The sequence below is a fragment of the Solea senegalensis genome, linkage group LG14, assembly GCF_019176455.1.
Source record: "Solea senegalensis isolate Sse05_10M linkage group LG14, IFAPA_SoseM_1, whole genome shotgun sequence".
Lineage (NCBI taxonomy): Eukaryota > Metazoa > Chordata > Actinopteri > Pleuronectiformes > Soleidae > Solea > Solea senegalensis.
Window position 1 is genome coordinate 3,601,192 of NC_058034.1, and position 25,722 is coordinate 3,626,913.

Genomic DNA, 25,722 nt, shown 5'->3' on the forward strand with positions numbered 1-25,722 from the left:
CTCGTCTTTCTTTTAGTTCAACTTTATATACATCAATGTAAGGTTGTCAGGAATTACATATATTTGTATTTGTTTGTTTGTGTTGTTATTTTATAAATTTGAATGTATTGTTTTTAAATTCTTATTGGAGTTTTATACATTTTAAGTATACAATATAATGCCTAGTAATATAAAAGATATTAACATATTGGTCTAAAACATCTTAGAGCAAACACTTAACTGGGCAATTACTTGGATGTATTATAACAAATATTTGGACAAGGAAGTCAGTAAAATGAGGCTGTTATGAGAAAAATACTACATACACTTAAAAATACTTCATTTGGAAAGTTTCATATCAACCCCAATATTTCAAACCGATTATCTTAATGACATAAAACTATTTTAAACACAGAAAAGACTTATAAATGTTATGTCAAAATTATACATTTTAAATTACTCTGAATGTACATATACTGCACTCTCATTTTAGTCTGTTCTTCCTTTTTGTTTGCTTTTTATTACTTGCTGAATAAACAGAGGGAAAAAAACCTCCCGCTTCCTACTCTGATCATTTAATTCATTCATTTGTTTACTTTTACAGAGATTCACAAGTGAAATCAATGTAAATATTCTGTGAACTGCATCCTGAAAATCATTTATATTGGTCTCGTACATAAATTGTTGATCTGATGTGTGTTGTTTCTGGAAAAAAAGCTGCGGTATATGTATCTGCAATATATATATGTACTGAAAAGCAAAGGCATCTGAGGTAAAAATCTCTGTATTTTTTTCCTTTTGCTCTATGGGTCGGTGCACTCAGTAATTCATCCAAGGTTATGGTTGTTTGACAGTCCTCAGTGACTTCTGCTGTACTACAGTTTGGTTCCAGAACACAGAAGAAGAAATAATTATATACAAGACCCAGAAAATAAAAGGTTGATTAATTAAAGTAAGAGTAACTCTGCTTCAAAGTAAATGAAAGTGTAGAGATAATATAATATCTGTTAAGTATTATTCAGCAGAATAACCCTTTTCAGTATTGTACTATTTAAGTAGTGACTTTTCTATATGGAGTTTGCAGTATGTGTGAATGGTTGTCGGCCCTGTGACACTTTACTGAGACTGGCTCCAGCTCCAACACCACATTACTGTGCATGTGACAGATGCTGCATCACATCTGCAAATCTTAATCTGCAAAGTAACTAGAAACTGCAGTTGTAAATGTTGAAACTATTGCAAAGCTACTAATAATGTAACACAACTTATGAAAAAATGAGACTCCGTTTCAGCAATCTTCAAGTTTTTATTTGTTTACAAAGTTAAGATTGCAATTTCATATAGTCCTTCCTTTAATGTGTAGAAAACCTTTTTAAAGAATTAGTCGAAAGGCACAAATTTTACAATATATACATTTGGATCTAAATTATAAATATATAGAAAACAAAAGCACAACCCAGAATAAAAGTGCTGAACACAGTTTCTTTTTGTACAGAAAAAATAGGCTTTGTTTAAAAATACATACAATCAGTAGCATGTTTTTTGTTTCATTTTTTTTGTTGTTAGCAATAAATTATTTGAGTAATAACATTTATATAATATGCAAATGGTGAAGAAACGAGAGATGGTTACAGTATACACAGAGCAATCCATCAAAGATCAGAAAAACAACAAGCTTGCGACGCTCAATCATAACCAACAAGAGAACAGTAACTTGATTATGCCATTCTTAGTGCAAAAATGATAACAACATGAAAAAAGGCCCAACTATACTAATGAATTGTAGAAAAAAAAGAAAGAAGCTTTTTCTTCCTAAATACGGTCCACATCCCTCAAATGCATAAAGCTTTAATTGTGTGAATCAAAGGCAGATCTTTTTCAGACGGGTGTCTCGGAATGTGCCTGATGAGGAAAATTAAAAGCATAATCAACAAGGTATGAGGAGAGCAAGCTATTTTAGGATGTTGCAGATTAAAAAGAATTGGAAGTATTGTGAAGAGATGCTGTGAGTGAGTTAAACTAAACCATCTGTTACACTGAGGGAGTAAAGGCTTCGACGGACAATCGCACCGTTCAGTAGAACCTGGGTGCAAATCAACCAGTCGGCTTTTACAGGAATTCAAATGTCCCAACAATTCTGTGTACAGCCTGCCAGAAGTTATTATGAGAAGTTCAAATGAAAATAAAACGTCCACAGAAAGAATAATGTTCCTTAAAAAAAAGAAACCGCCTTTGATCTTTGCCCTAAGAAGGCATAAACATTTAGAATCACTGACATTTTCACAAGGACAAAACGACAAAAACCCATCACATTAAGTCTAAAACATAAATACAGCAAGAGTCACAGCACAAAAGTTAAGAAAAAAACAGCACATTTATTGGTTAGTTTCACCACTGTTATTCGGGGAAATGATATATTTATGGTAGCGCCCCACTGGTACACGTCTTGTAGGTTTCTTCCTGAGATTGATAAAAAGGTCTGATATCTTAGAGCCAGTAACTTACGCGGTGTCCGTGGAATACTTTGGTATCTCTCTGCGACCTGAGGGCCCGACTGAGGCCGACAAGTCGGAGAAACAATTTTACTGGTGGAAAAAACAAAACAGCAAAACTGAAATAAATCCATACACTGTACAGCAGTACAGAACAGTGCAATCTTATTTGGTGGCAGGTTATAATAGAATTTGTTTTTTTATAGTAATCTTGACAACTACAAACGTCCCTGACCAAACATTAGGATAACTATTCTAATAAGCAGGATAACATATCTAAAATCTAAATTTCCCTTAAATATAAATAACAATAACTTTTATAATAACGATGACTAAAACATCAAGAGCGCATTGCGCTCATCCCGTGAAAACTTACTATACAAAGGTTTGTATGCGTTTCAGAATGTGATTAACTGAAAGACTTTGAAGCACAATAGAAATGGCGAGATTCATACCATGTAAATGTAGCAGTAAAGCTTTGCCTGTTGAGCTCTAACAGTACTTTTCTGTTCCATCACACTTGCAGAAGAATGTGGTTTTATTGCTCTTTGATCACTTCAACTTATGCCACCATTTTGTCAACAACATGCATGGTTTTCACTCAGAGACGGCCAAATCTCACAGGGTTTTTTTTTCTTTTTTTTTCTAAAACATGGACTATTATAGATGGTGAACATCGTATGTCTACACGTGAACACATGCCTGAAATGGAAAATTCATTTTAGAATCTAAACTCTTCTTAAACCCAGTGTTGGGGCATACGTGAACGGAATTTCTGTCAATGTGAGGCTTCTGTTATTTAAACAAAAAAAAAAAAAAATACTTCTAGAGAACAAATTCTTAATCATCCACTGTGTTTAAAGACTGAGACTAACTCATTTTCAGGACACACAAACACAACCCAGCACAACACTTGAGACTTTCCTGAGAAATTCAAAGTCAAATCAAACCAGGAGTTATATTGGTAAAAGTTTTTGTCAGCTTAAAATTAAAAAAAGGGTAATAATAAGTTGTTGTTTTTTAAAACAATTTTTCATCCTGCTGCTCGACAGTTTGTGCCATAGTGACCTCCTGACACAGTGCCACAGCTCCACAGACCATAATAGAAGCAAATACAGGCTCAATGGAGGCTCCTTCCTGAAACCCACCACCAGCATAGTGTAACACAAAACGATGAATGACTGACTAAAGAGGGATAAAAGTTAAATAGTAATACACTATATTAAATTAAAAAGAAAACCAAATACAAAATACAAATCTATACATCAGGCTACATGGATTTCTAGACTGCATTTATAGATTTCTCCAAAGGCACTGTTTGCAACAAGAGACAGCTCTTCCTCTCCCTTTTTCCTCACACTAGTGTCCATAAAGCAGGGAGAGAAACACGAGGGAGCTTGTAGAAGAAAGAAAGAAAACTGAGGCATTTCATGGCTAATCAGCTAACAGATTTAACGTATTTTTTTCTTTTTATTTATTCCCCGCCCTTCCACTTCAACACCATCCTTTGTTTCACCCAAACTAAGCCTTGCATACAGCCTTGATTTAGACAAGACAAATGGCCATGACGCGAGGTAACAGTAAAGCAAAGTCTAAAGATGTTGTGTTCACGTGTTGAAAGGCATTCAGAGCTTCCAGCTTCTTCACCGATCATACCTCGTAAAAAACCCAGCAGTGGGAGGCTTGTTTGAGCTTTTGTTTGGACAGCTCCTATGTTCAATAGAATACAGATATCACATACTTTTCTTTTAACAGCTGCCTTTCACTGAGGAGGGGACACACTTTGGTGTTGAAATCTGGTATTGATCGAGCTCGTCATCACCTTGACAGCCTCAAACAGGTGAATGCTACGGGTGACGAGAGAGAGAGAGAGAAGGGTGAGCAGAGCGCAGGACAGGCAGTGACGTGACTATAGGCCCTGAGGGGAGAGGGTGTAGGTCCGAGGGTGCAATCGTAGACAGCAGCAAACAAGACGCAATCTGCTTTAAAAGAGAAAAAACACCTAAAGGAAAAGAGTCTGACCTGTAGCTGTTTCTAAGCTTTTACTCTTGTTGCCTGTATTGAATGACAGATTTGCGGTCCGGTCCAGCTTGTAGCATGCTGTTCAGGGCCTCACGGACGTCGAGGAGGCTGGAACTGCAGTGGCCGTTGGGTAAGGACAGAGAGTCTGACTGGGGGAGGAGAAAGGAGGGAGAAAAGCAGGGGGGAGAGCCGGCAAACAGAGAAGAGGAGGAGGGCGGGTTGGAGAAGAGTGAGGAGGAAGACGATGTCGGGATAAGGGAGGATGTGGGCGGGAGGACAGCGGAGACATGAGGAACAAGGTTGTTTGACATAGAAGAGGCGGAGGATGTGGAAGAGGAACAGGAGGAGGAGGAGGAGGGTGAAGGGCTAGCTTTTTGTGTGGGCATCTGTGGCGACAAAGACAGGTCAAATAAATCTAATAGGTTTTGGTGATTATTGGCCAGCAGGTTGTGATTCTGCTGCTGCTGCTGCTGCTGCTGTGAAGCCTGGAGATGTTGCTGCTGCTGCTGCTGCTGCTGCTGTGAAGCCTGGAGATGTTGCTGCTGCTGCTGCTGCTGTGAAGCCTGGAGACGCTGCTGCTGCTGCTGCTGCTGTTGTAGCAAAAGGGGCTGCTGAATTTGTGCAGCGGGCTGGGCATTCGGTGCATTCTGGGAAATCAGAGACTCCAGATTAAAGTCATCTCCGAATGCGGCTGCATGTCCTGCCAATTCACCCAGACCCAGCCTGCCCTCCGTGCTGTCTGGGGAGGGGGAAGGTGAGCTGACAGTCAGGTCCAAGATCTCGTTCAGGGAGTTCTTGGAGGACAAGCTGGGTGACAACATCTGGTGGAGTGGAAGTGATGGGTTCTTTAACTGAGGAAAAGAGGAAAGGAAAGACTGGGGGTAAAACTGAGAGAAATTTGAGTTGAGGCTGACTGCATTGGCGAGGGAACCCTGGTTGGTGGTAGAGGCGGTGGTGGAATTGTTGTGCCAGGTGTTCAGTTGCTGGGTCCGTTGCTGGGTTTGGCTGGGGTTTCTCTGTAAGGGCACCAGGGCTAAGTTCTGGGAGGGTGATGGCTGTGAAGGTTGGGTTTGGCCTGGCATTCTCGGTAGCTGCGAGAAGCTACCAGTTTGAGTCCTTGACAAAGCATTTTGGTTCAGTTTCAGTTTGAGGATCTGGCTCTGTGCGAGCGACTGAGCAAGAGACTGGTTCAGCATGGGTTTCTGGCTGAACAGATTTGCCAGCAGGTGCTTGTTCTCCTGCTCCATTTTACGCATGCGGTCCTCAGCGAGTCGCTGCTCCACCGCCTGCTGCTCTTTCTCTTTCCTTCTCCTCTTCACCTCCTCGTCCATGAGCAGAAGCTCCTCACGCACACGGGCCACGCAGTTCTCTGGGATCTTGATGCCTTGGAAAGCAGAGGGGTGTGGTCAGGTCAGTTATCAGTGCATATAATAATAATAATAATGATAATAATAATTACAATAATAATATTAATGATATTAATAATAACAATAAATTAAATTGTAGAAAAACCTAATTTCCCATCATCACACAAAATCCTTTTAGGCCTAACTCAGCACACACCATAAATACTAGATTGTTTACTACTGTTGTCGTTACCTGTGTTGAGGTATGAAACAATTTAAAAGGTTTATTATTGGATATTCACACTGCTCAAATGTGTAATATAATATCTCCTAGTGTATTTCAGGGGTGTAAAAATGTATCACAAGATTTAATGTTTATTCTGCCCCTTACTGTTGAATAACATTACTTATCAGGTTGGAATGATGTAGCTGAAGCACTAAAATACAAAATATTAAAATGGATGGATTTATTATGCGTTGTAATGAATCAATTCACATCAAATTGTGGAGAATCATGCCATAATAAAAAGTTTCAAATGGGGACATTTATATTTATAGTTTTTTTTACTATCTACCTGGTGTCCCCTCACTGATGAGTTTCATAGATGTTAACCTGCAGTGCATATCAGTGCTTTGGGTCTACTTTTATCAAAGTTAAAATATGGTGTTACTTTGGTGCTCATTGAGGAGATCAGCAGAGACAAATGAGGGAAGTGAGCATCGGTTTCATTTCCTCAATATGTCATAAACATGTGTAGGCACTTACCAACCTATCCTGCCACTGAAACTACTTATTTGTAAATTCAAATTGACATTTTTCACTCTGCACTCTTACAGTACCATCTATGTAGTCGAGTCACAATGCAACATCAGGCAGGGGAGAGGTACTCACCGACTTGCTTGTTGTGCTGCTTTGTTCTGAGGCGAACGATCTGCAGGATGCTGGAGCTGGTGATGTCAGACACCACGTCAGACACACGCTTCCACACACGCAGCAGAGCACCACACAACATGTGGTACTGACGCAGACGCATGCCCTGCAGACACTCCTGGCCTTCCTCAATTTTCTTACACTTCCCGTTCCTATGGAGAATGAAAAGAAGACAAAAAATATATACATTGCAATATATACTGCAAATGTGATTTTGAAACCACCCTGACTGAATCTTGATAATATCAGCCTGCAGTGTAGCATCTAGTGAGTCAATTAATCCAAAGGGGACAGGGTAGCGTCCTGCTTACCAGTTGGCATGGCTGCATTTCTTGAACGAGAATGTGAATTGGTTCTCCCAGTTGTCTCTGGCTTCCTCTGGAGTCACCTGGAAAAGACAATGTACACAGAAATGAGCTAAGATCTCTGCTGAGCAGCCTTACCAAAATATAAACTTTGATGATGAACTTTTGCTTCATATCAAAAGGTTTATCTAATTTCAACACTGACCGATGTGAAACTTCATTATATCAAAGAAGAAAATGGTGTCAAATGGTCATTTATGATCACAGTTGTTTAATATTGCCCTTACTGTTTAGTTCAAAACCATCTGGACCAGTGCCTATCAATGACCACCTGGTGGCAGCAAATTCCATATTCGAAATCATAAAATGATGACTACAGACCAAATAATTTAAGCAGATTGAAAAAGCGCAGTCTTTTCCTTTCAAACCTTTCCTGCAGTTGAGATGTTTTCCCCTCAGATATACTGACATTTTAAACTGTACATATGGTTGATGAAGAAATCATTGGACCATTACCTTCCGGTAACGTTGGAGGAGTTTGTCCAGGCTCTCAGGATGGGTCTGCTTCCCAATGTTGGGCTTAAAGACAATTAAGTTTTTGCCTCTTCCTTGCTCAGCCAGCAGCACACATGGGTTGTTACCTCGCAGCTGTGGAGAAGCAGCACACACACAGTGAATATGTACAAAAAGAAAACCCTTTCAGTTGATTTATTTACTTATTTTACGTATTGCAAATTAATGAACATCAACATCAATATGCCAGATTATAGCCACTGGCAAATTTACATTTGTCGTCCCTAAGCAGCTTCATGGAATAAAACTAAACACACAAGTGAATACACAAGAAGAAAACAGAAATGACAATAACAACAAATAAGGACAAACAAAATAGACTGTGCTCAACTGACAAAGACAAAATACTAGCAAAATATAATATGTGATGCAGCAAGGCAAACCAAGAGACAGAGATATAAAACATCTCAAACTGCTTAGGGGACTAAATGTTAGAGTATCTGGTGCTTAAGTGCTTTTGTATTACACACAGACCTTTTAAGAGAAATAAATTACACATTGCCAGAGTTTTTATTGCACTTAGAAGTGAAAGGAAATTGTGCAATTTGCACTTTTATACAGAGTTTCAGAATTCATGATTAATATATAAACATACAAACAGTATTGTAGTTAGAGGTGGTCACAGATCAGGTGTGTACCATGACACCTCTTTGAAACAGGACCAAATGTGCGGGAAGTATAAAGAACATGCATTTAATTAAAAAATGTTTTAAATGTTTCAAGAGTAATATATCTAAGGAAATATTAAAGCAGCTATGGAAAATGTGCATTAAGCATTCAGATGACAGGTCACATTACTCTTAATCTGTGAGGTTACTTTATTTACTCTGACATGGACTAACCTTCTGGGACAGGTAGAATCCCTCATCAGGACCGCTGAGCTTCAGTGACCTGTTGTAGGCCTCATCCCAGGGCATTCCTCTGTCCACACTGATCTACATGTGCAAAAACAGAGAGAGACTTGAGTAGGAGGAGGGGCTAAGTGTGCAAACAACCCTACACCGGTATCCTTAAAGCCAAACAGAAATCTAACAAATAATTAACAACATATAGTTACTTGTACATAGACTGAGGCAAATACTCAACATGCTAAACCAATCCTGGCTGCTCTGCTGCCAGCTTTGAAATGTCAAAATGTAGATTAGCCTGCAGATGACAGCTAAGAGCAGAAGATAGTAGTAATTATCCCGCTCCCACCTACAACAAATGTCTACATAGGCACCTCAGCCCTGGGTTAATCCTGTATGATCACAGTCTTACTGCTGGAAAAGAAACACAAATTTGACTACAGACATCAATATTCAAGCTGCCTGAGAGTGAGCAAGTTTTACACACTTTTTGGTTACATAAGCCCTGGTAACTTATGTAACCAAAAAGTGTGTAAAGTTGAAGCTTTGTAAAGAAAATCATATTGAATTTATAGTCACTAAGAAAACAGCTTTGCTACCATTGAGAAGGAACTATTATTCTTTGGTCTGCTGGGAAAATAAAAACTTTTACAGTTTTTGGACATCGAGTGTCCTTCTAAATGCACTTTTGATTGATAATGCTAATGCTATGTCTGTACACACAACAAGGCATCTTTTACCAGACAAAGACATTCACATTTTGACGATGTATTATGCCTGTGCTGATCAGTAGATATGGCTCTGTGACGATAGTGGAAATTGTAGAACATTGACCGCAATAACAGTGCGTCTTGTACTGATAAAACTCCAGTCAGCATAACCTAACCCTGTTCAAACCGCTATTAAACCCAGAGTCATTTGGTGTTATTTCTGCACATTTCTGTCCATTTTCTCTGAATGTGGATCTAGGTCCAACTCCAACAAAAAAAAACAAAACCTTGGGAAAAGAGCTACACATTGAAAACAGGAAGGACACTTGGCAAAATACACTGGAAGCAAGAAAATCCTGTTGAATAATGCTAGGCACCAGCTAATTCATTTTAATAAATGTTTTCCTCGTTTGAGTATGAACATGCAAGCCGGAATGTGTAGCATCTCTCTGCAAACACAGAATGTGGTATGAACTGGCCCTTAAACAACAGCTGTAGGAGTCCAGAGGGGCAAGTAATGCCTATAAATAAAATGTTTAAATGAAAGCTCTGAGGATGAAGTCCTGCCGTGCCTACCTTATAGAGAACAACCTGTCCATCCTGGGGGTTTCCAACTGTCAGGAAAGATTCCTGCTTCTCCTCATAGATCTCATCGTTACCAGGGGCAAGGTCTGTCAGAGACACAAAAGAACAGGCAATCCAAAATAATTACCCATGCTAGAGGATCAATCCACAAGAGGCAATTACAATCAAATTTACGATTCCATGTGTTGACAGACATACACTGTGTGAAGAAAGCAGCAGCGATCTCGTCGTCTGTGTTCTACAAACAGTTCTGATATAATTAATTTCATAATTTAGCAAGTGTAGTTGTAAAATACAGTATGTACTAATTATTAAAAAGGCATTTTAAAGTGGTAACAGATTTCCTCAATGTGTTTTTTATTTTTTTATGTTTGTGGTTGTAACAGATTGCTTCTACCAGTAAAGCCTTAAACTTTGAGTAACTTTGCGTACCTAAGATTCCCATGTCGTATTTGCCCTCCTTCTTGTCTTTCTCGATTAGGTAGTCGAAGTTATCAGTGAAGTACTGGAAGAGATAGTTCTGCTTGTGGACCTCCAGGCCCAGGATACGATTTAGGAACTTGGTGATGCTGCAATCTGAGGTAAAAAAAACAGCACACAAAAGTTGTTAGACTCATTTTGTGTGGCCTGGGCCTTTGAGTGGCCTTGGTCGTGATCATCACTAGTATACCGAAATGAAATTTGCCTGCATGATTTTGGATACCTTTCTCAGTACTGATCCCAAAGCGAGATTCCCTACAAAAGATGCCCACGTCCATCATTCCGTGTTTCATGTCTGAATGAAATACAGAAAAACATGTTTGTTTTTTTCAAGGCTCAATCACAGAAAATGTTCTCTGTTCACAGATGCTGAACATGCAGTACCTCTGAAGAAGATGGCTTCACCCCCTGGGTAGCCTTTGGGAGGGGGCACCTTGTTTTCTATGTGACCAAGGATTGCTTTGGTGATCTTATCCAGAGCCTTGGTACCATACTGCAAGAAAAGGGAAATTAGAATTAGTATTATTAAAAGACACTGTACTACTAAAAAGGACATATGTCAAGACGTAAGATAATACTGGGTTCAGAATATTATTTCTTACCTTGTTTTCGAAATTGTACTTGCTCAGATCTCTGGATTCAGTGGCTCTTCTGTCTCCATGTGTTAATGCACCCTACAAAGAGAATAATAATAACAACTATTATTATAGTCATAGCAGTTGGAATCGTAACAGCTCTTCCAAGATCATCACACTAATACAGATACGTGAATCTGAATTGGTCAGTGTAATGAAACATCCAGACCTCAATGCTCGGATAAAGCATGAGTGAATACCAACCTAACAAGTATTGATAAATGGATTACAATAACATAAGCTGTCATACATTTTGAGTTACTTCACATGTGTGTATTTATTATGTTGCATAAACTAGGACAAGATTACCTAATCTGCATAATTCCAATTGTAAATCAAGTTTCATGATCAGTTACATTTCAGATTATCTTCTTCTGTGTGGTCCAAAATTAAAAACCCAAATAGATTTCCTAAAATATAGAGCAAGAATGCTATTAATGTTATTTGGTGAAAATGAAATCTGGAGATTTTTCTGTACTTGATAGATTTCAGGAAATGTGTGATGGAGATGAGGGAAAATTTAGCCAAGTCAGCAGCAGGCTGGCCTTGTAGCTGGCTGCGGTCCCTGCCACACAGAAGAATGCCTTCAGATTCTATAACAAAGGTTTGCCTTTGCCAAATATGACTTCACTGCTGATTTGAAGTCAGCCTGTGACAAAGGTATTCAGCTATCTAGTTGCAGTACGTGTGAGTGTGTCTCTTTCTCTCTCTCCGTGTATTTGTGTTGTTGTATCGGGTTTGGGCAGACAAGTGGACGAGATGTGACCTTTCCTTGATGCAGATTTACCGAACGCATCTGGCAAATACAGGAATGACTTCCTGGAACCGCCATCCCCTCACACCCTCCTTGCCCTCTTCCCAAAAGAACTGTCATGCTGTGTCACTATGGAAATAAATGACTGCTTGCGCTGAAATGCATTGATAATTGTGGAAAATGACCAAGGACTTTTAAATTATCCAGGAAAGCTCTTTTGCCCTTTTTTTTTTTTTTTTTTTGCTTATTCAGTTTTCCATTGTGGAGCTCAATAAGGGAAAGGCCCAGAATCTCTTGAGGTTTGTGGAAAAATATTTGATGAAACTTCAAGTAAACCGACAATAAAGAGACTTTATAGAGGGTTTCTGGAGGAGGGAATACCGAGGGAGACAGGAAGGACAGCGGGTGACGGCAGGGTGAAGTTGCAAATGGCAATATTGAGCCCAACAATCAACAAACATAAAATACAGATCCCCTCTGTTTACAGCGGAAAATTCTTCTCACTGAGACCAAAAGATGACACAGATCGTTTTCCCAAGACACAAACAAAGAAAACATGCGTTTAAAAAATGTGCAAAACAAAAAGAGGAAAAGCAACATGCACCCAAACACACAAATGAAGCAAATATGTAAGTTTACCAGGCTTTCTAGTCTCTTTGCCACAATGGAGGCAAAACGTCTCTCCCCGGCCAACTCTGAGATAAGGAAGATGTACTCTGGTGCCGTCACCTGATTGGACCGATGGGTGCGACCTGAGAATGACAAAGTATGACAAAACATGACGAGAAGATAGTAATAATGTCCTTGTTTCCTTAAAATGGATGTTCATAATTTCACAAGTCAGAAATCCCCACAGGATTTGATCCAATCGGCAGCAAAAGTGTAGTCATGCTGCATTTACTGCAGCAGAAAGCCGAGTTCTTTCTACCAGCTCAAGATGGTGAAAACTTTATGGCTGTTTTGGTGGCCCACAGGACCACCAATGCTGCGGGATTACTGTTTGTGCACGATGTGTTTGTATGTGTAAGCGAGAGAGAGAAAGAGCAACAGTGAGGCAGTAATTGCTGTATACAGCACTACAACGAAACAACACGATTTATGTTACTATGAGAAGTGTGAAATAAATAAAGCAAACTTGGCTATGGCTGCCACAGTAGAGGCAAACACTCTGGGATCATCATATTTGTGGTCTTATCTCAAGATCGAAATCAGATGGAGTGCCTGAAAATATTCACAAACCAGACAATATTTATTAAGGCTTGAAAATACACACGAGCTACATATTATGTGATTTGAAAATCATTTTAACAGCAGCTCATCTTGGTTGCATTTTATATGAAACAGATGAAACAGACTTACCAGCAGCAAAGATACACTTGTAGAGACATATTACACAGCAGTGAATTGTAAGTAGAATATTGTAAAATGTTTCTTGGAGGCTTATTGAAACAAAGTAATGTCAGCAATAAAATTAAGAAAAGGTTTTCACCTCGACCTCCTTTGACACCCTGGGCACAAACCAGGTTCTGTAGCTAATCTGTTTAGTTCATGTTTGTAATAACACACTCTCATAATCCAAATGTTAGTATTGTTACAGCATATGTTCAAGATTATTAAAAATTACTGGCTTCACTTTAACATGAAGTGCAAAAAAAAGTCAACTAATCATCGAATACCAGAGAAATGTGGAGCTGTATTCATGTGGCTTTCTTGTAAAAAGAGTTGCTCAAGGCGATGAAATGTTCAGAAAATTCTAATAACTATGACATCTCCAAGATAAAAGTTGTTTTGCTCAAAGAAGGAAAACTAAGGCTTGATCCTAGTAAGAGGGACTACACTGAGGTTTCTTATGCAGAAGAGAAAATTGTGTTCGGGGGTTATTAATGAAACCTTTGCCAGCAAACTTTAATATGTTGAATGACACCTTTTTGAGTAATTAATCCTGTTTGTCTGCTCACAACCACAGGGAATGAGGCATTGATCTCATTCCGGTAAATAATGGTCATCAGTACAGTTGGATTTCCTGGTTCTCGTACATTCATTTCTTTTTCCTTCATTTTTCGTTTGCTTGTAAACTAACTACACTACTTATACTGGCTTGTCAGCAATTACAGGAATTGATGAACGCTAATTTTCCCCGGGGCCATGGCAGCTCAGAGCAAGAAGGTTCCTTGTTTTGAATCCTGGTTGGACCAAGGCCTTTCACATGCTGTGGAATTAGCATGTGTTCCCCCATGAGTGCATTGTTATTTATAGGTGGTGTTCTGGCTTCTTCTCACGGTATAAAGTAGATTTTTTCAGAGTTTGTTAATTTAGCTCACGGTTTTCACACTGTTATTAATGTTCTTCATCAACTACCAAAAAACATCCAAGTCAAAGCAAATTTTTAAAACCATTTGCTTTTTTCTATTTCGAGGAAATCAACTTTAGGGTGTGTATTTATAAAGTGTGTACATACAGTATGTGAGTACAATCCAAATGAACTAGAAGAACGCTACGGGGCAGAAAGTGTGTGTATCAAGAGATAGTTCTAATAAAAATCAGTAAATATTAAATTATATTATTAGGAATAATTGTTTTTTTCAGTCAAATGTTAATAGCTGAGCTACTGTATTTTAACATCGGTCATAATGGTGGTACTTAGAGAGGTGAATATTTTCTCCGCTGATTCTTGGTATAAAACGTTTGAGAACTGCTGACAAAAAAAAGTTTAAAAAAGTTTACTAATTACTGTGAACAATTAAATCATCAATGACTCTTTGTGTGTGTGTGAGAGAGAGCTCATAAAAAAAGGTGCATACGCAGAGAGTGTATTCATCTGAAACTCTGTAGCTCTTAGAGCAAAACATGTGAAAGAGCTGACAGCAACCTCACATCAACAACAGTGTTTCACTTAAACAATTGAGCCTTATATATTGTAGTCTTTGTCCTAAAGAATCAAAGAATGAAAAATAAAACTAGACAGGTCCCTTTACAGTGATTCTTTCCTGAACTATATATCACTGACAGAGAAAATGGTAGATCCAAGCACACTTTTCAAATGAAAGAAAACATACTAATTAAGAAAAATCATACTCAAGCCAAATGCTTACAATGGCATCAGACCTTCCTTCTTTCTTTGTAACTCAGTGAATGTCCTTTTTTCCCCCTACCCTTTTACCTTTGAAAGGCTCATAAAAGATTCAGTTCCTTGACTCACCAAACTGCTGAATAGCCCGGTCTGCACTCCACGGCAGCTCCAGAGTCATGTGGACTCGGCGTTTCTGGTTTTTCACCCGCTTGTCTGCCTGCAGGGAAATCCCAGAGCTGGCTGCCTCTGAGATGATGGCCACCAGCTGGAAAAGAGAGGATTATATTAGGATGATTGCTGGAAATCTTAATGAACAAGAGGTTATGAATTTGATGTTTCTGACCTTCTCTCCACACATGAAGCGGTCTTTTTCCTTGAGGTTGATGTGGTCGATGGTAAGACCCTGCTCAGCCCTGGACTCGTAGCGGACACTGCCATCAGGACGTCGAACCACACGACCCTTACGACCAGTCATCTGCAGACAAAACCATAAATAGTAGCGTTCAAGGTGGTGCCGACAAGTGAAGACCCTGCGGCATTTCTAGTGGAGTGTGGATTTTTCATACCTCTGAGACTTTATCTGGTCCTCCAAACTTATCAATGAGCTCGTCCAAGGTATTAAGAGGTAGTTCTTTACCCAGTGCGGATATTTTGTGAAGGAGGCCCTGCTTCATCTCCTCTATCCTTGCTGTGAACACAATGCAGGGGGGGAAATTAGGTGAGAGTCACAAACGTACCACAGCACCGGAAGCTCGTGTCAGAGTAGAAGAACGTTTCAGTAGCTAGGTTTACATGGTCTCAAATAATCTGAATAAAAAATGCTTAATGTCAACAAGCCAATCCGAATATTCTAGTACAATCAGTCCATTTGAATAGGAATTTCATTCTGATCAAGAGAGGTGGTTTATACTGATCATCATTCTGATCGGTGTTCCTTTAAACAGTTGTTTCTATGAGGACTTCCTGGTCTGAGTTATCACATGTCTGCCCGACATAAATTAGATATATTTCTGCTGTTGATATTTCTAGAAACATAGCAGAGGTGGGAGCAAAAATGCATCTGAAAGCAACTGAGTTTTCTTATAAGAGACTTAAAAGAACTTCTGATTGTAGGGCAGTAAAATAAAAGTGCTTGGATTGATATAAATGTCCGCCTCCTGTTTACTGGAAGTCAGGCACAAAATGAACTGTTGACTTTATAGCTTCATTGCAGAAAACAGAGGAAACCAAAGTCTTTTTTGAAAAATATAATGTAGGTACATTCTCTGAAACAAACAAAAAGAGAGTAAATGTAGGAGAGGAGGGAAATGGATGGTGCAGAGTGAGGAAATATCTGAGCGTGGGCAGTGACATCAGCATTTCTTTGGTTTTTTAAAAAAAGAAGCTTTTAAAGCTTCTTCCTCTACTACAATTAGACAGATACTACTATCAGACAATTTTACAATTCTGCACACGTCAAAGTGGATTATTCTGATTTATGGCTTGATGCATGTACAATATACACCCACTATAATTGGATTATTTATTTGTGAACAGGGAAGTTGTAATTTCTAATCAGAATGATTTTAATTGGATTGAAGAGCTACTGTTTCATCAAGACACCAACACCAAGAACCACAATATCTTTTTTTGACTAATCTTCTCACGTAAAAAACCCCCACAATCATCTCCTCACCTGTCTGGTAGCTAGTGTGGTTTACAAAGATGACATCATCGTTGTCCAACAGGGAGTCAGGTGAGGAGTTAGAGTCTGTGTCCATGCCGTCAGTGTCACTGCTGCTGTCATCAGTGATGTTGATCACGCCACCACTGTCCACTGTGTGCTTGGGTACCTTGGTTTGTCGACCTCTGGGTTTCCCTGAAGTCACAATGTGATAAGAAACAAGAGTATTTCAAAGGTGTTGCCATTTTTGTTTTATTGGTATCATTATTTCCTAAAATGATTGCAGGCCAGAAATGTTTTATTTTGGATCCGATTGTGCTGAAAACAACCAGATATAAACAAATATAAACATTCACCGGCCACTTTACTACATATACCCACTGAACAGCTTGTTAATGCAAATATATAATCAGTCAATTACATGGCAGCAACTCAGTGCATCGGGATATGATCAGAATAACTTGATGAAGTTCAAGAATGAGGAAGCAAGGTGATTTTGAACGTGGCATGCTTGTTGGTGCCAGACAGGCTGGTCTGAGTATTTTACAAACAGCTTCTTGGATTTTATCACATAACCATCTCTAGGGTTTACAGAGAATGGTCCAAAAAAGAAAATAAATCCAGTGCACTGTGGTTCTCTGGGTGAAACTGCCTTGTTGATGCCAGGGGTAGGAGGAAATTGGCCAGACTAGTTTAAGATAGCAGCAGAAAGGCAACAGTAAATCAAATAAGCACTTGTTACAACCAAGATATGCAGAAAATCTATGAAGGCACAACAGGCAGATGGGCTACAAAAGCAGAGGACCACACCTGGTAACTAATAAAGTGACCTAGAATTGTGTGTATGAAATCTACAAAGCTGAGCACTGGGTATGCAAAACAGTAGTTAAAAAACAATATATTAATGCATCCTCTACACTTACGTTTCCTCTTATTCCCTGGTGCCTTCTCTCTCCTCTGCTTTTCCGAAGGGAAATGTTTTGTCACAAGAGACTGAAAAACTCCCCTAAATTAAAGAGAAAGAGGAGAAAGAAAATGTGATGAAATCAGGAAAGAGATAGGGACAACCCAGGGCAGGTAGACTCTGTGAATTCCTATCATGTCAGGTACTGACAGGCAGATTAGCACATTATGCATGATTTATTATACTCATTTAGACATTCAAGAATGGCAGCTGCAAGGAGTTTGGGGTCAAACAAGTTGAGAGCACTTAGGCGTTGTTTTCTTTCTTGTTTTCCTTGGGTAAGTTGTAGGCTAATTAAATAGCTGCTAATGAAAGAGACTAGCTGACTAAATGGTGAGGACTTAAACCACATGGCCTAAATACCCGGTGGTTTATAGGTGACATGTTTTCCTCAGGCTTGGGAGTTTAATGAGGCAACAAAACAAAATGGAAAAAACCTAGAGACGATGGTGGCTTCTGCCAAAAAAACCATAACTTCTACACACGGGGACACAGGAATCAGAAATGCATCGACATGGAAAATGCACAGCTTTTCTGTTGTCATTCAAAACTTTAGTTTCAATGTTTTTCTTATTTCGGTAAAATAACAGACAATGTTTTTCAAAAGTTACTCACTCTGCTGCAGAGACAAATCTGTCCAAATGTCCATCATTCTCATCCAGAACCTCTCTGGTGCGAGACTCTCCAGTTGACTGAAGGCCAATAACGATGCACTGCAGTGGAAAATGTTTTTTTAACACATTTACTGAGTTATCTGTACTTCAATCACGTTGGGCGTTTCTGGAATTTAACTAATAACATCCAATAACAAAAATGAGTTTTATATGCCAATAAAGGACAGTAGTGATTTTATTAGAATGTTCCCGTTTGTCTCTTGCAACATCTGTATGAAAACTGAAGCCTCTGCTTTTATCTTTCATCGGTGACAGACAGTTTCTTTCTCTAAAATTATACACACACTATTAGACAGTGTTCATTTGGCATGTGTTGTGCTGACCTTTCCAGCCCCCAGCTCCCTCTGGGCCAGCTCCACCAGGCGGCGGACCTTGGCAGCAATACAGAGGTATTTGAAGAAGCGTTGGTGAGATGACCAGAACTGCCCCCAAAGAGACTTCCTGCTGACCAGGCCTAGCTCATCCGCCGCACGCATGAACACTTGCAAAGCCTCTGCCCACTGGAAACAGATTCCACATTTATGTTTGGTTTTTGTGTGGTGTAGATTGTTTTTATCTCGTGCATATTCGTGATGCTTACCAGTTTGGCAGCCTTGTTATAGACCAGTTTGAGGTCACCATCCAAGCCGATCTCTTCGACGCGGAAAGATACTCCTGAGAAGCTCAGCTGCCTGGCAATATACATCCCGCTCACTTTCATGTCCATGGCAACAATCTCCATGGCACCGACGCCTCTGTATACAAACGGCAAATAAATTATTTAACATACTTGACATATGTTAATCAGCCATACCTGCAAACTATTTGTATAGAATTTTCCAGTAGGCACAGCCATATGAAGGTATGAATTCATATGACTGACAACACATGGTTTAGATAAAGTTTCCAGCACATTTCATCCAACAAACCTCTTCTCGATGGTGTGCAGGAAGTCATCAAAGGTTCTGAAGGGCGTGCCCTCACCCCAGATTCCCAAGCGGCTCATATAGATCATGTTCTTTGGCTCAGAGGCACCTGTGGAAAGAACAAAAGAATACATACATTTAAATTCCTCTGCTGTGTCACATTATGTGTAAGAATGTGCGTTTAATTGAAAGTCCGCCGACCTGTGGCACTGGCATACACCACTCTGGCCCGTGGCAACTTGTTTTGCAGATCAAGCACTGCCTTGCCCATCTTTGTCGATGTGGCATTCTTGGCTTTGTGGCATTCATCAAAAATAATCTGTGAGGGTGAAAGGTCAAGGGCAAATATCTCTCATGACAGAAAAAAATCACATTGTGTTAGTTCAAAACTGGACTTTTAAAATACATGTAAAGATGCCTAAACAAAGAAAAAATACTAAATACTATTTCTCAAAGTCAGACTATTGACACTGGCTAAAATGCTCTGTGTATGTTCCTCAGTCCTTGCCCTTGGGCTTTGACATGGACATGATAGAAGTGAAAACACTTTTTGGAGTGAGGAGGAGATTGAATTTATGCTTTAAGCTTAAAGAACTAAATATTGTGAAGTTGAGGGGAGGTAGAAAGACATTATGATGCTCAACATGGTACCAACTAGACACCACATAAAGTTGCTTTGCTCTGATACTGACAAACTGAAAGGGGGCATGTTGTTATCTGAGTCATATATCCCTCATTCAATTAACTAAAGGACAGTGGTCCAGTTATGCATGGAAATACAGTAAATGACTGACATGCAGGGACACTTTGCATTAAAACACCACTGGTGGATGTTAGTGTGTGGAGTACAATGAAAAAGTTTTCTTCCATTTGAATGTATGAGTGAACGCAGGATGGAGTAACATGAGACAGTGTTTGACAGGAAAGGATACAACTCCATCAAAGTCTGGCTTGCACCAGTCCAGGATCTGTTTAATTCTTGTCCGACGCTGCCCTCCAGCCTGGCTCTCTCCAATCAGCGCAGAGTACGTTGCAAACAGGACTCCTTCTGAGGTAGCTGTGTCTCCATACTTTATCTGTGAAAATGCATTTTAAGACCATTTTCAAGTGGAGAATATGCTTTTGTGTCTTTTTACCTGCAATGCAGATAAAACCCTAATCTGTCGCCAAGAAGAAACCTTATGTTCTCAGATTATCACACTTATTCCACCTGGATTTACCTTGTTTAAGGCATGCACAGGAATATTCGATGCGTCTATGTCTTTGAGATCTCTCTCTGCATCAAATTTCAGGTCATTGGATATGCTGAACCTGAAGACAAGAAATGGAAAGTCAGTAATTCTCCAGAATTCTAGCTCATACATGCTCAAAATAACTTGGCAAATGGACACGAAGCACAATCATATAAATCAGGTATTGTAAACCAATAAGAGAAACTACAGCCATTATTTAGCTTTGGAGCTTGATTTATGGCGTCAGTATGAGGTCAACCAGAGCAGTAAATCTCTCATACCACAGTGCTTTCTTCCTTCCCTTAAGGTAATTCTCCAGGATGATTCCTGCCACAGTGCGGCCCTTTCCGACCCCTGCCCCATCTCCAATCAGGAAGCCTGCTCTCTGGTTGTTCTGGAGGATCACCTCGTGTTGCTGAGGACACAGGAAGAGCAAATACATGAACGGAGGTTCCTACATAACCAAACAGTTGTATTTTATAGTGTGTGAGTGTACCTGGCAGGCATAGATGATGGCCTCTAGCTGCAGAGCAGACAGCTGGCCACTGTTAATAGTTAATTCAGGGATGGACAGAGTGTAGGTGATGTCAGGAGGAGGGACACTGGATAGTGTGTTTGTCTCCACCACTATGTCAGGATGAGAAATTCCTATGGTGGCTGAAGGAAAAAAGTTAATGTGTTAGCAGCAATCTGCATGAACATGATGTCATAATTAAAAAGGAAAAAAAGTGGATGAGTGGATGTGGATATTCAGCATAGTGGCCTACATTTAGAAGGTTTGTACTCAGCATATGTGTCTACATGTCCCAGTTCCTCCGTCTCCTCTTCCTCAGCATCCTCTTCCTCCTCTGGAGGTGTCTGGGTTCTCTGAGCCTGAAAACACAGAGTAGATTTCATCAGTGTAATTTACAGCAAGAAACACTGTGTTTGGGAGTTTTGTTGCCTCGGATTCTTGTTTCGGGTTAGGCAAAGATGGTTTAGAAAAGAGACGGCAGCTGAAAGTTGGAGGCAGGTGGAAGCAGGTAGTAAGAGTTTAGCACAGCATCATGACCAATCAAGGAATAATTACCAAAGAAAAAGTAAGACAGCAAATAAAACGAAAAGGTGCATAAAGCAGAATGAGAGAGGGTTTCCAAAGAGGTTTGTTGCCAAAGACAAAAAAGCAAAACCGAAAATCAGTAAGGTTTCATTAAGACAGAAGCCTCAACATTACTGTTTCCACTTTTGTCCCAGTATATAGTATTATTTGCTTCTTACGCCAAGGCACATTTGCAGAATGTGTCCAATACATGAAAAATGCAGCAATTCTTTCATCATCTGTGTTAATTTTGACATGCCAAAGAAGGCACAAGCATTAGACTTTCACTGCTCACATGCACTTTCAATATGAGATCTTCACTCTCGGATTAGTGCCACGTTATGTTTCCATGTAAAACAGTCTGGGGATTATCTGGTACTGCAAACACACATCAGCTGCAATTTGCACACATGACACAATCTGCACATGGACATTACTCAGAATTTCCAGTGAACAGGCTCATCCGTCGAGAGAGCAAAGTTTCATTTTAAATTAGACTAGAGATTTCGGCGTGGCTACCTGGAATCCTCCTAAAGGTGGGGTGCTGATAATAGCAGTTATATCATCCAAACTGGCCAAGCCATGAAACCTGCTGGTGCCATTCTGCTGTCAAAAGAAAAATAAAATGAAAAAAATAAAAACTCAGTGATAAAGACAATGCCAACTGCATGAGAAAAAAGTGAAAAAATAAAACCAAAACAAACATGAATAATCACTGTGTACGTGCATGTGTTTGTCTGTACATGAGGGAGCTTTAAAACTGCCTGATGGAACAGCACTCAACAAAATACAATTTGTTGGCTGGTGGTGAAAAGAAAGCAGCAACAACAAAAGGCAGATAAAGTGTGTGCGTCTGGGAAACATAATGGATGAAATGAGGGCACAATGAAAAGGAGAACATAAAAGGCTTTCAGAGGGTAGGGGAAATAAATGTACACTGATTCATATCAAAAAAGATATTCGCAGATCCACATAATTCAAAGAAGCTTCAACAGGAGCCTGGGCAGGGAAGGAAGAGCAACAGTTGAAAACAAAAGTTGCTCTCTTTAAATAATGGTACATAAAAATAATGTATTATTTGTAGAGTCTCATATGGATCTCAGTGGCTAATGTAAACATACTAGTTGATGAGTTACAGTAAACAAAAACAACTGGTATGACAGAGGTAAGACATTATCTACCTGTTCTGTTCATACTGAGTATGTTGTGACAATAAAGGAAGACTGAAATAAATTTGCATCTGCAAGTTAAAGCAAACATCTGGATGTGAATGTGTGCATCACTGTTTTTTGTTTTTGCTACTCAAGCCAATTCTTGGGTCATGGGAAAGCTGTTTCATTAAAACTGATCACGTGTTATATTATTAATTATTATTAATTTATTGATAATAGGCCAATCTATGTCACTGACAGAATATATGGGTGATTAACTTGGGGAGAATGCTTCATCCAACCCCGGTGTCTGTCATGCTTTTGCGTGCTATCAAATTAAAGGAAGACAATAGTGTTCAGACTCGACTGCACTAAAGGCAAACAAAACAAAAGAGTCACAGTGTGTATTGTGTTGCATTTTGTGTTGTATTTTCTGATGAGTGAACATAAATACTACAATAAGAAAATCTGAAGACTAAAATCTACAGCAGGTTGCCAGATGTTCAGTTAAAGGGACAACCTGACCCTTAGGTGCAGGTGCCAAGTGTCTTCTCCCACCACAGAAACACATGCTGTTTTTTTTAAGTTTGTGTTCCAGTGTGTGTGTGTGTGTGTGTGTGTGTGTGTGTGTGTGTGTTTGTTGCTGACCTCTAGCTGGCTTTGTGCTGGTGTGGCGGTGGTACTAGTGTTGACGTCCCAGAGGGTGGGCACTGTGTCCAGGTTATCTGTGCTGATGAAGGACTGGGCATCAGCATACTCCGACAGCGAGTCAGCCGGAGAGGAGAACAAAGAGTTGGTGGAGAGGTCATCAATGCAGGACAGGTCCTGAAGACACAGAGAAAGAGGTGTTAACTTCAGCATGGTAGAAGAATAAGTAACACAGCAGAGTCGTATTGATTTTCCTCCATTAAAAACAGTTTAAAACCGTTAACGTGACAAGTGGATTCTTTTTAGGTTGGTTCATGAGTGTTCCGTCACTCCCTTTATTGATTAAGTTAAACAATACACACATACACATGGACACACACGTGCAGGCACATACACACACAATAAATGTGCCACGTTCATTCTGAATTTGAGCCAATAGCGCACTCTTTTGGTTGTATCACCAGTAGCCCTACCTAAATCTAATTGCACACAAATGTGTGAGAGTGAGCACGTAAAATGTAAAGAGCATAAAGAGAGTGCTTGTGTGTACATATATATGTGTGTGTGTGTGTGTGTGTGTGTGTGTGTGATTTTAGCCATGGCTGCCTTCCAGTCCCCTCTCTATTCATATCCTCTCCCAACCATTAGCATGTCATATTCTTTAACTAGCCTCTCGCTGGTACCCTGGACCCCCGGGAGGATTATAAAGATGAAAGTGGGGAGATGGATGGGCAGGGGAGGTGACATGGTAGACAACGACCAGCTGAGCCGAGGAGAGACTGTTTTTAGCGATGGCTATCTCTTTGTTTTAATGGTCGGGTGTGTTTCTGCCTGTGTGGGACATTATGCGAGTACTGTATATTTATAATCAGTGGGCCATGTGTGGAGATTCCCACAACCTCATGTTGTGGCTAAAGCAGTAGCCCTCCCTCCATGATGCTGCCCAACTTGTCCATTCAGTAATTTCCATTCCACTGTTCATCTCCCTTTAAAAGGGACACTTCCATATTTTAGGACATTTGCTTATTCACTTAGATGAGAGGGTTGGCTCAGTGCTCCCCTGTTTCCAGTCATTGTGGTAAGCAGAGTTATATTTAGCATACAGACAGATAGCATTGTATCACACACTCCTCAGTGGAAATTTCCCAAAAATATTTGAGTTTTCATGCACGGTTACAATTTGAATTTGTTCTTTTTGCACATATCAGTTAATGACAGTGAATTTGACCTCTGCATTTGACCCATAATTTTTACACACTGGGTGCACACTTATCTGCACCAGGGGAGCAATGGGGGTCGGGTACCTTGCTCAGGAGCACACCACCCCTTGACCTGTCCTGGATTTGACCTCCGGTTACAAGACAAATTCCCTTACACTAGTCCATGGGTTAAGTGGAACTACAACCATGTTGTTTAATTGGTCTACTGTCTTTGTTCCAGTATACACTAGTGGACAATCGCTTTACTGAGCGAAGTGTGTCTGCTTCCACTACAATATTTGGTGATATGCCCCCTTTCAACTTGTTGGGCATTTTGCAGTTGACCTATTGCAACAACAAGGTTAGTCATTAACATGTCAGGCACCATTTTGTGTCTTTCTACCACCCACTAACTTCAAAATATTGAATTCTTCAAGCGAACAGAGCATTAATTCAGTCTTCTCTACAATACAAAAATGCAGTGGTCTGGATTTCACCATGATTTTCTCGCTGTTGTCCTCTGTATGCTGGCTGACCTTTCAGGTCATTGTAATCTTTGGGAGTTAGCTCAAGGGCTCTAGACCTACTTTTTGTTTTAAGACAATTACACGCTTCTGTAACTGTAAACAGGCTTACATACACTTTCTGATGAAAACAGTATACAGCCTTAAAGGCGTGATAAATGAAGTTAAAGCGCAGAGTGATAGGATTGAAATGACTGTTACGCAGGTTAGGTACGTTAGGAGGAAGTACAAACTTTCTCTAATCCAGATAAGTGATCAGTCGCTCAATTAGCAACTGACTGTTACTGATTAATGCTGACTTCGGTCATAACTACCTATTAACCACTACTCAAGGTTCACCTGAAAATGTCTCACAGGCATGAGAAGATAAGACACGGTGCGCTTCGTGTTTAACGTGACTACATCACGTGGGAATGAGGCCTAGTGAGGGTGGTAGACAGCAGACACAGATACAGACTCTGCCCTGTGTCTGTCTGTGTGTTCTCTGAGATACATGTGTATATTTTTGCCTCCATTACATACGAGAACTAACTCACTGACTAAAACATTTAGATTTTAGTGTGTGCTGTGCTTTTCCAAGGGTACAGTGCTCACCTTATCAGTGTTTGCTGTTAGCAGTATGATTATTGTGTTTCTCTCTTAAACTCGCTCACCCTGCCTTTCTGTTTTCCTCTCTCTCTGTACGTGTTTGTGTGCTTCCTGAGGGCAAGATCAGGCATGAGCTCGGAAAACAGTCACTCCAAAGTTGTTGTGGCAGACAACACGCATGCCTTTTCTGGGGTGACAGATAGGTCAGATGTGTGAGGGCCCCTGTAAAATATGACTGCCACTCCCAAACACATAACCTATCACCACCGTTCTTGACTCCAGTCTGATTGTTTATTCTGTGAACAGGGCCTTCCACTCTCATCTCATTCCCTGGCTTCACACTCCTTGCTCTACTCCCTCCTTTCT

At 40.0% G+C, this 25,722-nt stretch overlaps 1 protein-coding gene across 1 annotated transcript in view; it reads right to left on the reverse strand.

The window, feature by feature from the left end:
* Positions 1 to 1,265: 1,265 nt before the first annotated feature.
* Positions 1,266 to 25,722, reverse strand: part of si:ch73-63e15.2 (protein strawberry notch homolog 2) — a 62,535-nt gene continuing 38,078 nt past the window's right edge. Inside the window, exons 5-33 of the mRNA XM_044044381.1 lie at positions 23,046 to 23,222; positions 21,766 to 21,852; positions 20,936 to 21,041; positions 20,665 to 20,825; positions 20,450 to 20,583; positions 20,157 to 20,247; positions 19,869 to 20,012; positions 19,138 to 19,255; positions 18,940 to 19,045; positions 18,612 to 18,765; positions 18,355 to 18,531; positions 17,973 to 18,070; positions 17,317 to 17,399; positions 16,406 to 16,588; positions 15,297 to 15,418; positions 15,074 to 15,205; positions 14,860 to 14,995; positions 12,300 to 12,412; positions 10,874 to 10,945; positions 10,656 to 10,764; positions 10,495 to 10,566; positions 10,224 to 10,367; positions 9,783 to 9,877; positions 8,491 to 8,583; positions 7,592 to 7,723; positions 7,082 to 7,158; positions 6,732 to 6,922; positions 5,057 to 5,877; positions 1,266 to 4,963 (exon numbers count right to left, since the gene is read on the reverse strand). Coding sequence (XP_043900316.1) covers positions 4,514 to 4,963; positions 5,057 to 5,877; positions 6,732 to 6,922; positions 7,082 to 7,158; positions 7,592 to 7,723; positions 8,491 to 8,583; positions 9,783 to 9,877; positions 10,224 to 10,367; positions 10,495 to 10,566; positions 10,656 to 10,764; positions 10,874 to 10,945; positions 12,300 to 12,412; positions 14,860 to 14,995; positions 15,074 to 15,205; positions 15,297 to 15,418; positions 16,406 to 16,588; positions 17,317 to 17,399; positions 17,973 to 18,070; positions 18,355 to 18,531; positions 18,612 to 18,765; positions 18,940 to 19,045; positions 19,138 to 19,255; positions 19,869 to 20,012; positions 20,157 to 20,247; positions 20,450 to 20,583; positions 20,665 to 20,825; positions 20,936 to 21,041; positions 21,766 to 21,852; positions 23,046 to 23,222 — 4,578 coding nt within the window. The 3' untranslated portion in view covers positions 1,266 to 4,513. The remainder of the gene's footprint in view (positions 4,964 to 5,056; positions 5,878 to 6,731; positions 6,923 to 7,081; positions 7,159 to 7,591; positions 7,724 to 8,490; positions 8,584 to 9,782; positions 9,878 to 10,223; positions 10,368 to 10,494; positions 10,567 to 10,655; positions 10,765 to 10,873; positions 10,946 to 12,299; positions 12,413 to 14,859; positions 14,996 to 15,073; positions 15,206 to 15,296; positions 15,419 to 16,405; positions 16,589 to 17,316; positions 17,400 to 17,972; positions 18,071 to 18,354; positions 18,532 to 18,611; positions 18,766 to 18,939; positions 19,046 to 19,137; positions 19,256 to 19,868; positions 20,013 to 20,156; positions 20,248 to 20,449; positions 20,584 to 20,664; positions 20,826 to 20,935; positions 21,042 to 21,765; positions 21,853 to 23,045; positions 23,223 to 25,722) is intronic.